This window comes from Pongo abelii, chromosome 2, assembly GCF_028885655.2.
Source record: "Pongo abelii isolate AG06213 chromosome 2, NHGRI_mPonAbe1-v2.0_pri, whole genome shotgun sequence".
Classification (NCBI taxonomy): Eukaryota; Metazoa; Chordata; class Mammalia; order Primates; family Hominidae; genus Pongo; species Pongo abelii.
The window spans coordinates 145,936,147-145,954,301 of NC_085928.1; the positions used below are offsets into that span (position 1 = coordinate 145,936,147).

The 18,155-nt window shown below is 38.3% G+C and overlaps 1 protein-coding gene across 5 annotated transcripts in view; it reads right to left on the bottom strand.

The window, feature by feature from the left end:
* The window catches only part of STAG1 (STAG1 cohesin complex component), a 406,617-nt gene that overhangs the window by 115,687 nt on the left and 272,775 nt on the right, over window positions 1-18,155 (bottom strand). For all 5 annotated transcript variants that reach the window (XM_024244311.3, XM_063722218.1, XM_063722219.1 and 2 more), the window contains 2 exons: window positions 12,886-12,993; window positions 2,970-3,084 (listed from right to left, as the gene is read on the bottom strand). In XM_024244311.3, the coding sequence (XP_024100079.1) occupies window positions 2,970-3,084; window positions 12,886-12,993 (223 nt within the window). The remainder of the gene's footprint in view (window positions 1-2,969; window positions 3,085-12,885; window positions 12,994-18,155) is intronic.

The window sequence follows — 18,155 nt, forward strand, 5'->3', positions numbered from 1 at the left end:
GAGAATATGGTTTCATTAAGCATTCACCCTAGGTGTACACTAGTATAAAAAGAGGAGAGATTTTCACAAAGAATATTTCTTGTGAAACACAGGAGACCATAAAAGTCAATATAAACATCATGAATCATTAGAATCAACCAGAAACCTTTCAATACTATTTGCAGTTGCTTTTGTAGCTGTCAAAAATGCAATACAGGGCCAGGCATGGTGGCTCATGCCTGTAATCCCAGCACTTTGGAAGGCCGAGGTAGATGGACCACTTGAGGTTAGGAGTTCGAGACCAGCCAGACCAACATGGTGAAACCCTATCTCTACTAAAAATACAAAAATTAGCCAAGCATGGTGGTACACACTTGTAGTCCCAGCTACTTGGAGGATAAGGTATGACAATTGCTTGAATCTGGGAGACAGAAGTTGCAGTGAGCTGAGATCACGCCACTGCACTCCAGCCTGAGTGACAGAGCAAAACTCTGTATCAGAAAAAAAAAAAAAGGAAAAAAAAGGAATGTAATACAGCTGGCAAATACATTCTAATTCTGTTGTAAGACTTTAGAAAATGGTAGCAAACACAGGAATACAGTAAGACCATCTGAAAATTGTGCAGTAATAAACATTACAAATTACTTCTTTAAATAAAAGACAAAACACCTGAAACTAAGTACTCATGCCTTTTAATAAATTGAAACGCCCTTGAGCTTTCATAGATAAAAAACATTTTCCTTTAATTAATAATCAAAGTCAGTTAGCGAAGATCATCATATTCCCTAAACTTTTCAGTAGTTATCTCATACTTATCAATTTCCAAAACTATTGTTGCTTTTTTTTTTTTTTTTTTAAGAGACAGGGTCTTCCACAGGCTGGAGTGCGAATGGTGCGATCATAGCTTACTGCAGCCTGCGCAACTCCTGGGCTCAAGGGATCCTCCCACCTTAGCCTCCCAAGTAGCCACTGTGCCTGGCTACTTTTTATTCCATTCGTCTAAAAAACCTAAGGGAGGTAAGAGTGTAAGTTGAAATGGTTTACTAGACATGTGATATTTACGGAGTAGTTAGTGTTTTACTAAAAAAATTCACATTTTGCATTTTATTCTGTAATACATCCACCCTTGCTTGTTAAGAAAATAATGCTTCAAATCATTAGTATGCAAAGTGTGATCCTTGGACCACGAGCATAAGCACTATTTTGGAGACTGTTAGAAATGCAGAATCTCAGGCCCCATTCTAGAGCTACTGAATAAGAACTGGCATTTTAACAAGATCCTCAGGTAATTTTAAATTTAATATTTAAAACACTATTAAACACATTCTTCACTCAAATTCAACTCTGTAGCTAGTTTTGTTTCTGACTTTATTTCTCTAGTCATTGGTAACTCTCTTAAAAAATGGCAGCAACTCCTTCACCACTTTCTGCTGTTTTGCCCTAACACCCTTCACTCCACTGACTGAGTTCTTCTCCAATTTTAATTTTCATATAGGCTACCTGTTTGTGTCTCTCTTCCTTATTCCTACGAAGTTCCCCTCTTACTCTCAAACTTGAGCATTCATAGAATCGTTTCTCTTCTTCACTGACATTCTAGCACAAATCAAAAACACTTTTTAACAAATAAAATTGAGAGTCCTAGGTTTCTAGATGTTCTTTACTTCTTTTGCAACTCTATTTTGTTTGCTTATTTATTTTAATTTTTTTTTGAGACAGAATCTGGCTCTGTTGCGAAGTGGAGTGTAGTGGTACAATCTCAGCTCACTGCATGCAACCTCTGCCTCCTGGGTTCAAGCGATTCTTGTGCCTCAGACTCTTTATTAGCTGTGATTAGGTGTGTGCCACCACGCTCAGCTAATTTTTTTCTATTTTTAGTAGAGACAGACTTTTGCTATATTAGCCAGGCTGGTCTTAAAACTCCTGGCCTGAAGTCATCTGCCCACCTCGGCCTCCCAAAGTGCTGAGATTACAAGTGTGAGCCACTGCACCTGGCCTGCAACTCTATTTTCAAGCATTTCTAAACGAAGAAGTTAAGTTATTCAGGAGTTCTTCAGGTTTAATTTACTGTTTCCCCAATGACACGGCAGTAGTAGGAAATACAGATTACAATATAGATATAAAAAAAAAAACCCACACCATTTTGGTGGAAAAACCAAAGTTTACTTGCGAAAACAGATCCTGACATATAAGTGTTAATTACAAAATTGTTTAAGCAATAACTGAATATAGCACACGGAAATATTGCTATGAGGCTTGTACAACTATCAATGAAAACATGAATTCATATTTTTCTTTCTCCTTACTAAATAATTTTCAAACAAGATAAAACTAATGTTATTAACAGTCTAACAATTTTCAAAAACTGTTTAATGTAATGTAAAAGCTACAGGCATAAAAACAAAAGGCAACAATAAAAAAAAGGTATGCAGGCTGGGCATGGTGGCTCATGACCATAATCCCAGTACTTTGGGAGGCCAAGGTGGGCAGATGACCTAAGTCAAGAGTTCGAGACTAGCCTGGCCAACATGGTGAAACCCTGTCTCTACTAAAGATACAAAAATTAGCTGGGCGTGGTAGTGGGCACCTGCAGTCCCAGCTACTTGGGAGGCTGAGGCAGGACAATCCCTTGAATCTGGGAGGCAGAGGCTGCAGTGAGCCGAGATCGCACAAATGTACTCCAGCCTGGGTGACAGAGTGAGACCCTGTCTCAAAAGGAAAAAAAAAAAAAAAAAAGATATGCAGTATTGCAATACTGTAAAAGTTTAACAATTGCCAGTCTGTATTCAGTGTTGATCTACACCTACACATATATTCAGAACACCTTTCCACAAAAGGTAAAGGACCGATTCTATATCATGCAATTCATGAAGGTAACTTTATAAGAAACAGACTTGTTTTTATTTGATTGAAAAAAATTAAAATGAATTGACAATTTTATTTAAAATGTAATATAATAAAAGAAATAAGGAATTATCTTAAAACATTTTTACCTCACTTTCAAGAAAGAAAAGAACCAGCATCCTAATGAGGTTTCCATTCGGGCTGTTTCTTCCCCTCCTCTTTGCTAATGCTTCTTCTGCTTGTGGGTCATGTCTGCTAAATAGCCTGGAAATAAATAACACGGCATTGCAAAGTTACATGAATATGAACTTTAGTCTTCCCTCACCACACAAATCATTTCAGTGTTTAACAACAACAAAAAGGTGGAGCGAGGAAAAAGAGTATCAGAGATCAGGCCAGGTGCAGAGGCTCATGCCTGTAATCCCAGCACTTTGGGAGGCCGAGGCAGGTGGATCATGAGGTCAGGAGATTGAGACCATCCTGGCTAACACGGTGAAATCCCGTCTCTACTAAAAATACAAAAAATTAGCCGGGCATGGTGGCGGGCGCCTGTAGTCCCAGCTACTCAGGAGGCTGAGGCAGGAAAATGGCATGAACCCGGGAGGTGGAGCTTGCAGAGAGTCGAGATTGCACAACTGCACTCCAGCCTGGGCAACAGAGACTCCAGAAAAAAAAAAAAAAAAAAAAAAAAAAAAATCAGAGATCAGATTATTCATCTATTTCAATAGAAATATGTAACTGATGTCATTATAGGTCGGAAAATGGTGGCATCTGAACAATGTCCTACAGGTTAAACTAGATATAAAATGTAAAGGGAAACTTTTACGATGAACAATCAATGTCCAAATATGTGTGAAAATGATAAGGACTGCTATTATCCTGTATGATTGATACTAGAATATGTAATTTTAAACTGAGTTCTATTTTCTTTTTTGAGACAGAGTCTCGCTCTGTCACCCAGGCTGGAGTGCAGTGGCATGATCTCGGCTCACTGCAACCTCCGCCTCCCGGGTTCAAGCAATTCTCCTGCCTCAGTCTTCCAAGTAGCTGAAATTACAGGTGCCTGCCACTATGCTGGGCTAATTTTTGTATTTTTAGTAGAGAGGAAGTTTCACCATGTTGGCCAGGCTGGTCTCGAACTCCTGACCTCAGGTGATACGCCTGCCTTGGCCCTAAGTTCTATTTTCCTAAACACTGATTTCACAGTCATGTAATTATAACATATAACCAAATGTTTCATCAATAATTAAAAAAATTCACACCTTATTATCTAGAAACATTATCTACGAACCCAACAGTTTTTAGTAAAATGACATTATTGGTAAATTAATAAAAATATCATGTAGTAACAAAACATCTGAAATATGGCAAAAAAAGATTTGAAATTTTTAATTTGTTTAGATTTATTCTAACAAAACTTAAAAACTGCTAAGTTGGCTGGGCACGGTGGCTCACGCCTGTAATCCCAGCACTTTGGGAGGCTGAGACAAGCAGATTATGAAGTCAGGAGACTGAGACCATCCTGGCTCACACAGTGAAACCCCGTCTCTACTAAAAATACAAAAAATTAGCCGGGCGTGGTGGCGGGCGCCTGTAGTCCCACCTACTTGGGAGGCTGAGGCAGAAGAATGGCATGAACTCAAGAGGCAGAGCTTACAGTGAGCCGAGATCGTGCCACTGTACTCCAGCCTGGGTGACAGAGCGAGACTACGTCTCAAAAAAAAAAAAAAAATTGCTAAAGGTACCTTATTTCTAGGCATTGCTCTAGGTAAAAGGGATCTTAGGAACAAACAACGACAAAATCCCTGTTCTCATGGAGCTCTCACTTTAGTGAATAAACGGTAGATAAGTATATACTGTTACTGGTTATAAAGGGAAGTTAAAAAAAAACCGGTATATGTATATAGCATGTACTAGTTTATACATAAAAGTCAGAGTAGGCCTCTCAAATGAGAGGTAAAATAACTGAATAAAATGAGAATAATTTCATGTGATATTAAAATAAACCAATCTCTAGCAGAAAACGACCACAGAGAAGCTAAGTTTTTTTGGGGGGCAGGTGAGGAGGAAGGCATATTAGGGGACTAGAGAACTTATCTTGAAGCTATATCTATAATCTATATAGCTATCATTTAAGAGAAGGTTCTGTTTAATAGGTGACTTTCAGGGGGGTGGTAAAAGGAAAATATGAATATCCCTGATAACTGAAATATACCAATCTATTTATTTATTTTTTGAGACAGAGTCTCGCTCTGTCACCCAGGCTGGAGTGCAGTGGCACAATTTCTGCCTCCTAGATTCAAGCGATTCTCGTGACTCAGCCTCCCAAGCTGCTGGGATTACAGGTGCCTGCCACCATGCCCAGCTAATTTTTATATTTTCTAGTAGAGACGGGGTTTCACCATGTTGGCCAGGCTGGTCTCGAACTCCTGACCTCAAGTAATCCGCCCACCTCGGCCTCCCAAAGTGCTGGGATTACAGGCCTGAGCCACCGTGATTGGCTTATTTTATGTTTTTTTGAGATGAAGTCTCACTCTGTCGGCCTGGCTGGACAGCAATGGCATGATCTCTGCTCACTGCAACCTCCGCCTCCTGGGCTCAAGAGATTCTCCTGTCTTGGCCTCTGGAGAGCTAAGATTACAGGTGTGTGCCACCATGCCAGGCCAATTTTTTGTATTTTTAGTAGAGATGGGGTTTCACCATGTTGGTCAGGGTGATCTCGAACTCCTGACCTCAAGTCGTCCACCTGCCTCAGCCTCCCAAAGTGCTGGGATTATGGGCATGAGCCACCATGCCCAGTTTGTACCAATTTAAATAATTCCATTTACTGCATATAAATAATGTATTGAGGAATTTGCTTAAATTTTGAGTATTAAAATGTGGAATTTTTGATGATGTATTAAAACATTCATTTCAGACAGATCTTACCACTTTTTGGATGATTGGTTAATATTGTGAATAGCTTATGACTAGACTACAAGACACTATACGTGTGTGGATGTGTACATTTATGTATCTTTGAAAGCTGATCATGGAACTCCTGGGGATACTCCATAGCTTATTTAAGATTTTCTAAGTCACCATATTAAATGATGGAAGAATGATAAAAGAGATCATTAATCAAGTCATCAAACTGTAAGTTTCTCCAAGACAGGGGCCTAAAATACATTTATGGAGTGAAGCTTTCATTTGCATAAGAATTGGCTTGATTTTCACAAGAAACAAAAACTAATGGAGGCTTATCCTTCTGGATTTCTGTGGCAGATATTCTAATAAAAACTTTTTTTTGGTGTTGTGATATCAGCAAGATGGTGGAACAGAAGATTGCCGAGCACCATTCCCCCTACAAAAATACAACCAGAAACTATTCAAATACAAGGATACCACCCTGAATATGCTAGAACTCTGAAGAGAAGTGGAGAAATCCTCTGGGCCCACAGAATCAAGAAACTATGATTAGTAAGAGAAACAGTCATTTCACACTGTGCCAACTGCCCCCTCCCTACAAGCTGGCAAAACTCAAAGAGAATTTCCCTAGACCCACGATTGCTGATAAGAGGGAATTAGAAGTGGAAAATTGCTCTCCTTGCTGGTCTGGGCATCTTCACAAGAAGCCCACTCCAGTTCCATCCCACGGAACCACTGGGAGTGCCTGGAGGCCAGAAACACCTGGGGTGAACTGGGGAGAAAGAATAGGGTGCTGATCACAGCAACTGGTGCGCAGATCTTGGCGGCCACTCGGCACATTGGCCAGTGGGAATGCCATGTTGAAGGGAGTGGCCAGTGCAAAAGCACTGCAAGGGGCACAATCCAAGGGAAGGATCAAATCCCTACATGTATTTTCCACAAAGCCCAGGTGACTGTATGAAGTCTTTCCTTGGCCTGGAAACAACTAAAAGGTCGGGATTAAGTTACAGTACCCACTTAAGTATTTCCCAGGTTGGGAAATAATGTAAGGCCAGCAATATAGTTCCAGGGAAGTGTTTAAGCTCCAGTACTAAGAGTCTTCACCAGACTGAGAAAGAACAGAAGTGCAGTGACTTGGTTCTGGAATACTGTTTAAATTCCACCATAAGTTCTTGCCAGACCAAGAAAAAAACAAGAGGCCAGGGTTCAAGTTCTGAAACTAAGAAGTATAAAGGTCTAATACTACCAAAGAAAACTTGCAAAAAAGTGGAAGTGGTAGCTATCTCTTCAAATACACAAGCATCAACTTAAGTCAGGGAAATATTACACTACCAAACAAAACCAGCAGAGCTCCAGCAACAGATCCAGAAAAACTGAAGATCTATGAAATGTCTGACAGGCAATTCAGGGTAATCCTCTTAAAAAGAATTTTAAGGAATTACATACACACAAAAAATCCAAATAGAAAACTAAATCAAATTTGAAAAACAAAATGAGAAATATGATGAATAGAAACAATTTTTAAAAATCAAATATACATCCTAGAAATAAAGAATATAACTGAAGTGAAAAACTCACTAGAAAGCTTCAACAGCAAACTCGACCAAACAGAGGAAAGAATTAGTAAGCCTGAAGGCAGAACATATGAAATTACCTAGTCAGAAGAGCAAAAAGCAAAAAAGAATTTTAAAAGCCTGTGAGAATTATGGGACACGTTCAAGCAAACTAACTTCTGCAAAATTAGCATTCCCAAAGGAGATGAGAGAGAAAAAGGGCCTAGAAAGCATATTAAAAGAGTAAGGCTGAAAATTCCCCAAATCTGGAGAAAGACAACAGCATCCAGGAACAGAAAGCTCAGATGTCATCAAACAAATTCAACCCAAAGAGGAATTTCCCAAGGCATATCATAATCAAAATTAGCAAAAATCAAAGACAAGGAACAAATATTCAAAGCATCAAAAGAAAAGAATCATATCACATTCAATGGAGCTCCTATATGGCTTTCAGTAGATTTATCAGCAGAAACCTTGAAGGCCAGGAAGGACTGGGATGCTATATTCAAAGTTTTGAAGAAAGAAAACTACTATCCAAGAATACTGTACCTAACAATATCCTCCAAACATGAAAGACAGATAAAGACTTTCCCAGACAAATAGAAGCTGAGGGAATTCATCAACACCAGATCTGCCTTATAAAAAATGCCAAAAGGAGTTCTTCAATTTGAAAGAAATGAATGCTAACATGTTGGCAGAAAAGCTCAGGCAGGATTGGCTTGTCTGTCATAATATAAAAGAGTCTTGGAAAATGTCTGGGGTCCAGGGTCTAAAACCCCTCATGGCCTTTGGAAAACCAAAGTCTGTGCCAAAGGGTGGAAGGCTGCCCTGCCGCACCACAAATATAAGCCCAGGGCATAAAACCCCTCGTGGCTTGGATGGAATCCAGGGCTCAGAGCATAAAACCCCTCGTGGCCTCTGGAATGTGCGCAGACTTGTTGGTTGCTCTCCCAGGCTCGTAAACATGTTCTCCATTATCTCGAGCAGCAGAGCATATTTTATATGCATCACAGAAAATGCTAAACTGTCACAGATAACACTTGATGCACCACTACCTTTCTACCCCTATGTCCTCACGTCCTCACCTGTTTACCCCCACATCCAAACGTCCTCACCACCTGCTTCTTTGTTTGATCACCAATAAATAGTGTGGGCTCCCAGAGCTCGGGGCCTTCGCAGCCTCCATACCAGCGTTGGCCCCCTGGACCCACTTTATGCACTCATTCTTAACTTGTCTTTTCTCATCGCTTTGACTCTGCTGGACTTCGTAGCCCCTATGGCCTGCTGTTGGGTCTGACTACACCAACATTAATGTGTGACAAGAAAACTTCAAGGTATAAAACTCACTGGTAAAGTAAGAAAACTGAAAAAAATTCAGAGTACTCTAAAATGCAGCAAGTAAACGACTTATATCTTAAGCATGAAGACTACAAGAAAAAACTATTAAAAATAGCAACTGGGGCCAGGCATGGTGACTCATGCCTGTAATCTCCAAACTTTGGGAGGCCGAGATGGGAGGATAGCTTGAGCTTAGGAGTTTGAGACCAGCCTGGGCAACATGACAAAACCCTGTCTCTACAAAAACAAAAAACAAACAAACAAAAAAAACCCCAAAACAAACAACTGCAACAGTTGCTGAGATAAGCAAAATTTTAAAAATGTAAATTGAAACACAGAAAAGCCAAAACATGGGAGGGGAGCAGTGTTAAAGTGTAAAGTTTATTTATGATACTTTACAATCAAAGTTAAGTCATTTTAAGTTTAAAATAAACTGTATTTTTTTGTTTTTTTTTTCTTTTTGTTTGTTTGTTTAGTTTTGAGATTGAATCTTGCTCTGTCACCTAGGCTGGAGTGCAGTGGCACAATCTCAGCTCACTGCAACTTCTGTCTCCTAGGTTCAAGCAATTCTCCTGCCTCAACCTCCCAAGTAGCTGGAATTACAGGAACCTGCCATCACGCCTGGCTGATTTTTATATTTTTAGCAGAGACAGGCTTTCATCATGTTGGCCAGGCTGGTCTTGAACTCCTGACCTCAAGAGATCTGCCTGCCTTGGCCTCCCAAAGTGCTGTGATTACAGGTGTAAGCCACCGCGCCCTACGTAAAATAACCTGTTTTAACTACAAGATATTTTTTGCAAGCCTCAGTGTAATCACAAAGCAATGTCTATAATAGATACACCAGAAATAAACAGCACAGAATCAAAATATATTACTAGATAACTAAAAGGAAGACAGTGAGAGACAGAAAAAAATCAATGGGATCTACAAAACAACCAGAAAACAAGCAACAAAATGGCAATAGTAAACACATGCCCATCAATAATAATCCTGAAGGTAAATGGATTAAATTATCAAATTGAAAGACATATAAAGTGGCTGAAACGATTAAAAAAAACACGACCCAACTATATTCTGCCATAAGAAACTCACTTCATCTATGAAGACGCACACAGACTGAAAGAGTTTTGGGGCAAGACCTCAATAGCACGGGCAACAAAAGGAAAAACAGACAAATGAGATTATATCAAGCAAAAAAGTTTCTACACAGCAAAGGGATCAATAAAGAGACAACCTGCAGAATGGGTGAAAATACTGGACAACTATTCATCTGACAAGGGATTAGTAACCAGAATATATAAGGTACTCAAACGATCCCTTAGCAAAAACGAAAATAATCCAATTTACAAATGGGCAAATGATCTGAATAGACATTTCTCAAAGGAAGACGTACCAGTGGCCAACTGGTATACAAAAAGTGCTCTCATCATTTATTATAAAGAAAATGCAAATAAGAAATCACAATGAGATATCATCTTACCTCATTTTCAATAGCTATTATCATAAAGCAAAAAAATAACATGCTGGCCAGGATGCAGAGAAAGGTGAATGCTAGTACACTGTTGGTGGGAATGTAAATTAGTACAGCAACAGTGGAAAACAGTATGGAGGTTCCTCAAAAAACTAAAAATATCTACCATATGATCAAGCAACTCCACTGCTAAGTATATATCTACAAGAAAAAAAATCAGCATATCAAAGAGATATCTGCACTGCCATGTTTATTACAGCACTATTCATAGTAGTGAGACATGGAATCAACCTAAGTGTCCATCAACGTTTGCATGGATAAACAAATGTGGTATATATACACAATGGAATACTATTTAGCCATAAAAAGGAAATTCTGTCATTTGCAGTGACACAGATGGAACTACATGACATTATGTTAAGTGAATTAAGCCAAGCACAAAAGGACAAATATCTCACGTTCTCACTTTTATGTGGGAGCTAAAAAAAGATTGATCTCCTGCAGGGACAGTAGAATGATCGCTACCAGAGGGTGGAATAAAGAAAGGCTGGTTAATGGGTTCAAGAATACAGTTAGAAGAAATAAGTTTTAGTGTTTGATAGCACAGTAGGGTGACTACAGTTAACAATAATTTATGGAATATTTCAAAATAGTTATTAATAGAAGATTTGGAAAGTTCCCAACACAAAGAAATAATACATGTTTGAGGTGATGGATATTCTACTTACCTAATTTCACCATTAAACATTAGATGCATGCATCAAAATATCACATGTACCCTATAAGTATGCATATTTATCAATTTTTAAAAGTATAAAAAATTTAGCCAATATTTCAAACATAGAAAAATATAATACAGATATAAAATAAATATATTCTAAGACTTTTTCTAACTCAAGAGTTACCAGTTTATGGCTTCTGTTATACAGAGAACCAATCTCATAAGTTTATTTTCTCTCTGAAACTACAGAAGCAACAAATTATTTCTAAAAACACAAAATTCTTTGACAAGTAGAGAACAGAGACTAATTAGAATACAATAATCCTGAAAAAAGAAAGACTACAGTACATTCTTGATATCGGTGACAGACAACATCCAAAGATAAATATAAAATCAGCGTTATTCTACTAGCCAGAGGTGTCAGAGTCACTAGGAAACTCAATATTATTTTAAGTCATGCCTGAAAACCTTGACTTTCTTCCTCTTCATTTTCCTTGCCAGCATGCCCAGTAAGTAGCTGGTTTCTTTCTTAACAGAGATTTCTTACATAGAAATAAATAACTTTTCTCACTTTGAGAGGTACAAGTGAGTAGAGAACAATTTGTTATTGTAGCACTGAATGCAGATACTGGATAGAGGACCAGGCCTGCTCATTATCAAAGTTAGTCACTGATGCACAGCAGTTGCCTAGTGCATGATTTATATTTGTACTTCAGCATAAGAAGAAGTTAGAATATATAATAAACTTTTAAAATCACTTGTGAATATTATTCAAAGCTAGTAATTTAAATCCATAAATAAAAACCCAAAACACAAAACAAAGCAAAAGATACACACATATAACCAAGAATATGTTTATATTTTAAATATGAATTAATCATCTGGGTGCAGTGGCTCATGCCTGTAATCACAACACTATGGGAGGCTGAGGTGGAAGGATCACTTGAGGCCAGGAGTTCAAGACCAGCCTGAGCAAGATAGCAAGACCCCATTTCTCTCTAAAAACATATATACTCATATATAACATTATATATATATTATATATATAACATTATATATAATTACATAACATTATATATATTATATAACATTATATATAACATATATACTTATATGTAACATATTTTAAAAATGATTTAAAGAATGAATCTAGTAATCAATTATAGAACATATACAGTAAATCACACTAAAAAATGTACGTCCTAAGTGTTTACATGCATACACTCTCATTAACTTTATGCTTTACAAAAAAATAAGGTTTAAAAAAAATTAAACTGCAACTATATATATATAAAACTTTCAGAATTACTATGAATTACTGATTAAAATAATCCTGATCATGGCTGGGTGTGGTGGCTCACGCCTGTAATCCCAGCACTTTGGGAGGCTGAGGTGGGCAGCCTGAGGTCGGGAGTTCGACACCAGCCTGACCAACATGGAGAAACCCTGTCTCTAATAAAAATACAAAATTAGCTGGGCAGGGTGGCGCATGCCTGTAATCCCAGCACTTGGGAGGCTGAGGCAGGACAATCGCTTGAATCTGGGAGGCAGAAGTTGTGGTGAGTTGAGATTGTGCCATTGTACTCTAGTCTGGGCAACAAGAGCGAAACTCCGTCTCAAAAAAATAAAAAAATAAAAAAAAATCATCATAATGGAGAGAATGAAAAAAAATTGAAACTTGGAAGGCATTTTAAAGGTGATACTGCTTCACATTTAGATTACAAATGTTGAGAAAGTAAGATCAGACCTCAGAATTTTAAAGAAAAAACTAGTGTGATGAATTATCAATTACGTTAGCTTTTATAAATTTCATGCATTCCTCCAATCTCCACTCACATCCAGCTGAGAATCATCCTCTCAGATTTCAGAAAAAAGGAGTATGTCACAAGGTACAGCATCCTCAAGGCTGTGATTCACAATGTATACATAGGCTGTGAGGCTGTTATAGCCCCCAGAGTATGAGATGGACATTTTTAGCACTGTGTTCAGTCACGATTACTCTCTTCTACAAACTCTAAAACAACAAGAAAACAACATAGAAAAGTAGAACCTGTTTTCAAAGATAATTAGCTCACTTTTTGTGAAGGAACTCTCCAGCTGCCACAGCAACAGGGCGATGTGCCGAGTACACCAAGTGGTAAACATTTTCACAGTCTTCATTGGAAAGGGCTTCTTCACTTCCACTGAAAAATACAGAAAGCAACATCTGATCTAAAGGAAATGTTTATTTTCTGTTCTACTTTTATTTAAACTTGCTAAAGTTCATTATAAAGTTCTAGGCTTAATAATTGTTGTCTCATCTTTTATCTTACTTTGAAAGTAATGTTTCCCCTTTTATAAGTATAAAAGACAATAATATAAAATTCAGAAAATACAGATTCAACAAGAAGAAAATAAAATGCCCACAATTCTACAGCTTTTTTTTTTTTTTTTTTTTTTTTTTTTGAGACAGAGTCTTGCTCTGTCACCTAGGCTGGATTGCAACACCATGATCTTGGCTCACTGCAACCTCTGCCTCCCGGGTTCAAGTGATTCTCCTGCCTCAGCCTCCTGAGTAGCTGAGATTATAGGTGCCCAACACCACGCTCAGCTAATTTTTTGTATTTTTAGTAGAAACTGGGTTTCGTCATGTCAGGCAGACTGTTCTCTAACTCCTGATCTCAGGTAATCCATCTGCTACATCCTCCCAAAATGCTGGGATTATAGGCGTGAGCCACTGTGCCTGGCCTTCTAGTCTGTGGGACAGAGCAATAATCTGTCTCAAAAAAAAAAAAAAAGAAGAGACAAAACTGAAATTATTTGCAGGTTATATAATAATATACATACTAAAACCAACAAAATCAACAAAGTATTAGAATACATTCTAGAACTCAGAATAAGAGTTAAAATAGGGTCCCCATATTAGACCAACACAAAAATTAAAGGTTCTCTTCCTCAGCAATAACCAAGCAGAAAATACTAGATACTATTCTAACAAAAATAGCATAAGGCATTTCAGAATTAACCTACTAACTAATGCATAACCTCTATGAAAAAAATTAAACCCTATAAGACCTATTGGTATGTTAAAAAAGAAATCCAGCTGAGCATGGTGGTACATGCCTGCCATCCCAGCTGCTTGTAAGGCTAAGAAAATAGAGGGAAAACTAAAAAACAGAAAGGACATCCACACCAAAACCCCATCTGTACGTCACCATCATCAAAGACCAAAGGTAGATAAATCCACAAAGATGGGGAAAAAACAGAGCAGAAAAGCTGAAAATTCTAAAAATCAGAGCACCACTCCCCCTGCAAAGAAACAGAGCTCCTCGCCAGCAAGAGAACAAAGCTGGACGGAGAATGACTTTGACAAGTTGAGAGAAGAAGGCTCAGATGATCAAACTTCTCTGAGCTAAAGGAGGAAGTCTGAGCCCATCACAAAGAAGCTAAAACCCTTGAAAAAAGATTAGATGAATGGCTAACTAGAATAACCAGTGTAGAGAAGTCCTTAAATGACCTGATGGAGCTGAAAACCATGGCACGAGAACTACATGATGAATGCACAAGCTTCAGTAGCCGATTCGATCAACTGGAAGAAAGGGTATCAGTGATTGAAGATCAAATGAATGAAATGAACTGAGAAGAGAAGTTTAGAGAAAAAACAGTAAAAAGAAATGAACAAAGCCTCCAAGAAATATGAGACTACGTAAAAAGACCAAATCTACGTCTGATTGGTGTACCTAAAAGTGAAAGGAAGAATGGAACCAAGTTGGAAAACACTCTGCAGGATATTATCCTGGAGAACTTCCCCAACCTAGCAAGGCAGGCCAACATTCAAATTCAGGAAATACAGAGAACGCCACAAAGATACTCCTTGAGAAGAGCAACTCCAAGACACATAATTGTCAGATTCACCAAAGTTAAAATGAAGGAAAAAATGTTAAGGGCAGCCAGGGAGAAAGGTCGGGTTACCCACAAAGGGAAGCCCACCAGACTAACAGTGGATTTCTTGGCAGAAACTGTACAAGCCAGAAGAGAGTGGGGCCATCATGCAACATTCTTAAAGAAAAGAATTTTCAACCCAGAATTTCATATCCAGCCAAACTAAGCTTCATGAGTGAAGGAGAAACAAAATCCTTTAGAGACAAACAAATGCTGAGAAATTTTGTCACCACCAAGCCTGCCCTACAAGAGCTCCTAAAGGAAGCACGAAACATGGAAAGAAACAACCGGTACCAGCCACAGCAAAAACATGCCAAATTGTAAAGACCATGGATGCTAGGAAGAAACTGCATCAACTAACGAGCAAAATAACCAGCTAACATCATAATGTAATTACAGGATCAAATTCACACATTAACAATATTAACCTTAAATATAAATGGGCTAAATGCTCCAATTAAAAGACACAGACTGGCAAATTGGATAAAGAGTCAAGATCCATCAGTGTGCTGTATTCAGGAGACCCATCTCACGTGCAGAGACACACATAGGCTCAAAATAAAGGGATGGAGGAAGATCTACCAAGCAAATGGAAAACAAAAAAAGGCAGGGGTTGCAATCCTAGTCTCTTGATAAAACAGACTTTAAACCAACAAAGATCGAAAGAGACAAAGAAGGCCATTACATAATGGCAAAGGGATCAAGTCAACAAGAAGAGCTAACTATCCTAAATACACATGCACCCAATACAGGAGCAACCAGATTCATAAAGCAAGTCCTTACAGACCTATAAAGAGACTTAGACTCCCACACAATAATAATGGGAGGCTTTAACACCCCACTGTCAACATTAGACAGATCAACAAGACAGAAAGTTAAAAAAGATATCCAGGAATTGAACTCAGCTCTGCACCAAGTGGACCTAATAGACATCTACAGAACTCTCCACCCCAAATCAACAGAATATACATTCTTTACAGCACCACACCACACCTGTTCCAAAATTGACCACATAGTTGGAAGTAAAGCACTCCTCAGCAAATGTAAAAGAACAGAAATTATAACAAACTGTCTCTCAGACCATAGCGCAAGCAAACTAGAACTCAGGATTAAGAAACTCACTCAAAACCGCTCAACTACATGGAAACCAAACAACCTGCTCCTGAATGACTACTGAGTACATAATGAAACGAAGGCAGAAATAAAGATGTTCTTTGAAACCAGTGAGAACAAAGACACAACATAGCAGAATCTCTGGGACACATTCAAAGCAGTGTGCAGATGGAAATTTATAGCACTAAATGCCCACAAGAGAAAGCAGGAAACATCTAAAATTGACACCCTAACATCACAATTAAAAGAACTAGAGAAGCAAGAGCAAACACATTCAAAAGCTAGCAGAAGGCAAGAAATAACTAAGATCAGAGCAGAACTGAAGGAGACAGAGACACAAAAAACCCTTCAAAAAAATCAATGAATCCAGGAGCTGGTTTTTTGAAAAGATCAACAAAATTGATAGACTGCTAGCAAGACTAATAAAGAAGAAAAGAGAGAAGACTCAAATAGACGTAATAAAAAATGATAAAGGGAATATCACCACCAATCCCACAGAAATACAAACTACCATCAGAGAATACTATAAACACCTCTACACAAATAAACTAGAACATCTAGAAGAAACGGATAAATTCCTCGACACATACACCCTCCCAAGACTAAACCAGGAAGAAGTTGAATCCCTGAATAGACTAATAACAGGCTCTGAAATTGAGACAATAATTAATAGCCTACCAACCAAAAAAAGTCCAGGACCAGATGGATTCACAGCCGAATTCTACGGAGGTAGGAGGAGGAGCTGGTACCATTCCTTCTGAAACTATTCCAATCAACAGAAAAAGAGGGAATCCTCCCTAACTCTCCCTGTTATGTCCCTGGCAGAGACATAACAAAAAAAGAGAATTTTAGACCAATATCCCTGATGAACATCGATGCGAAAATCCTCAATAAAATACTGGCAAACCAAATCTGGCAGCACATCAAAAAGCTTATCCACCATGATCAAGTGGGCTTCATCTCTGGGATGCAAGGCTGGTTCAACATACACAAATCAATAAACATAATCCAGCATATAAACAGAACCAAAGACAAAAACCACATGATTATCTCAATAGATGCATTAAAGGCCTTTGACAAAATAACAACCCTTCATGCTAAAAACTCTCAATAAATTAGGTATTGATGGGACGTATGCCAAAATAGTAAGAGCTACTTATGACAAACCCACAGCCAATATCATACTGAATAGGCAAAACCTGGAAGCATTCCCTTGGAAAACTGGCACAAGACAGGGATGCCCTCTCTCCCCACTCCTATTCAACATGGTGTTGAAAGTTCTGGCCACGGCAATCAGGCAGGAGAAGGAAATAAAGGGCGTTCAATTAGGAAAAGAGGAAGTCAAATTGTCCCTGTTTGCAGATGACATGATTGTATATCTAGAAAACCCCATCGTCTCAGCCCAAAATCTCCTTAAGCTGATAAGCAACTTCAGCAAAGTCTCAGGATACAAAATCAATGTGCAAAAATCACAAGCATTCTTATACACCAATAACAGACAAACAGAGAGCCAAATCATGAGTGAACTCCCATTCACAATTGTTTCAAAGAGAATAAAATACCTAGGAATCCAACTTACAAGGGATGTGAAGGACCTTTTCAAGGAGAACTACAAACCACTGCTCAATGAAATAAAAGAAGACACAAACAAATGGAAGAACATTCCATGCTCATGGATAGGAAGAATCAATATAGTGAAAATGGCCATACTGCCCAAGGTAATTTATAGATTGAATGCCATCCCCATCAAGCTACCAATGACTTTCTTCACAGAATTGGAAAAAACTACATTAAAGTTCATATGGAACCAAAAAAGAGCCTGCATTGCCAAGTCAATCCTAAGCCAAAAGAACAAAGCTGGAGGCATCATGCTACCAGACCTCAAACTATACTACAAGGCTACAGTAACCAAAACAGCATGGCACTGGTACCAAAACAGAGATATAGACCAATGGAACAGAGCAGAGCCCTCAGAAATAATATCACACAACTACAGCTATCTGATCTTTGACAAACCTGACAAAAACAAGAAATGGGGAAAGGATTCCCTATTTAATAAATGGTGCTGGGAAAACTGGCTAGCCACATGTAGAAAGCTGAAACTGGATCCCTTCCTTACACCTTATACAAAAATTAATTCAAGATGGATTAAAGACTTAAATGTTAGACCTAAAACCATAAAAACCCTAGAAGAAAACCTAGGCAATACCATTCAGGACATAGGCTTGGGCAAGGACTTCATGTCTGAAACACCAAAAGCAATGACAACAAAAGCCAAAAATGACAAATGGGATCTAATTAAACTCAAGAG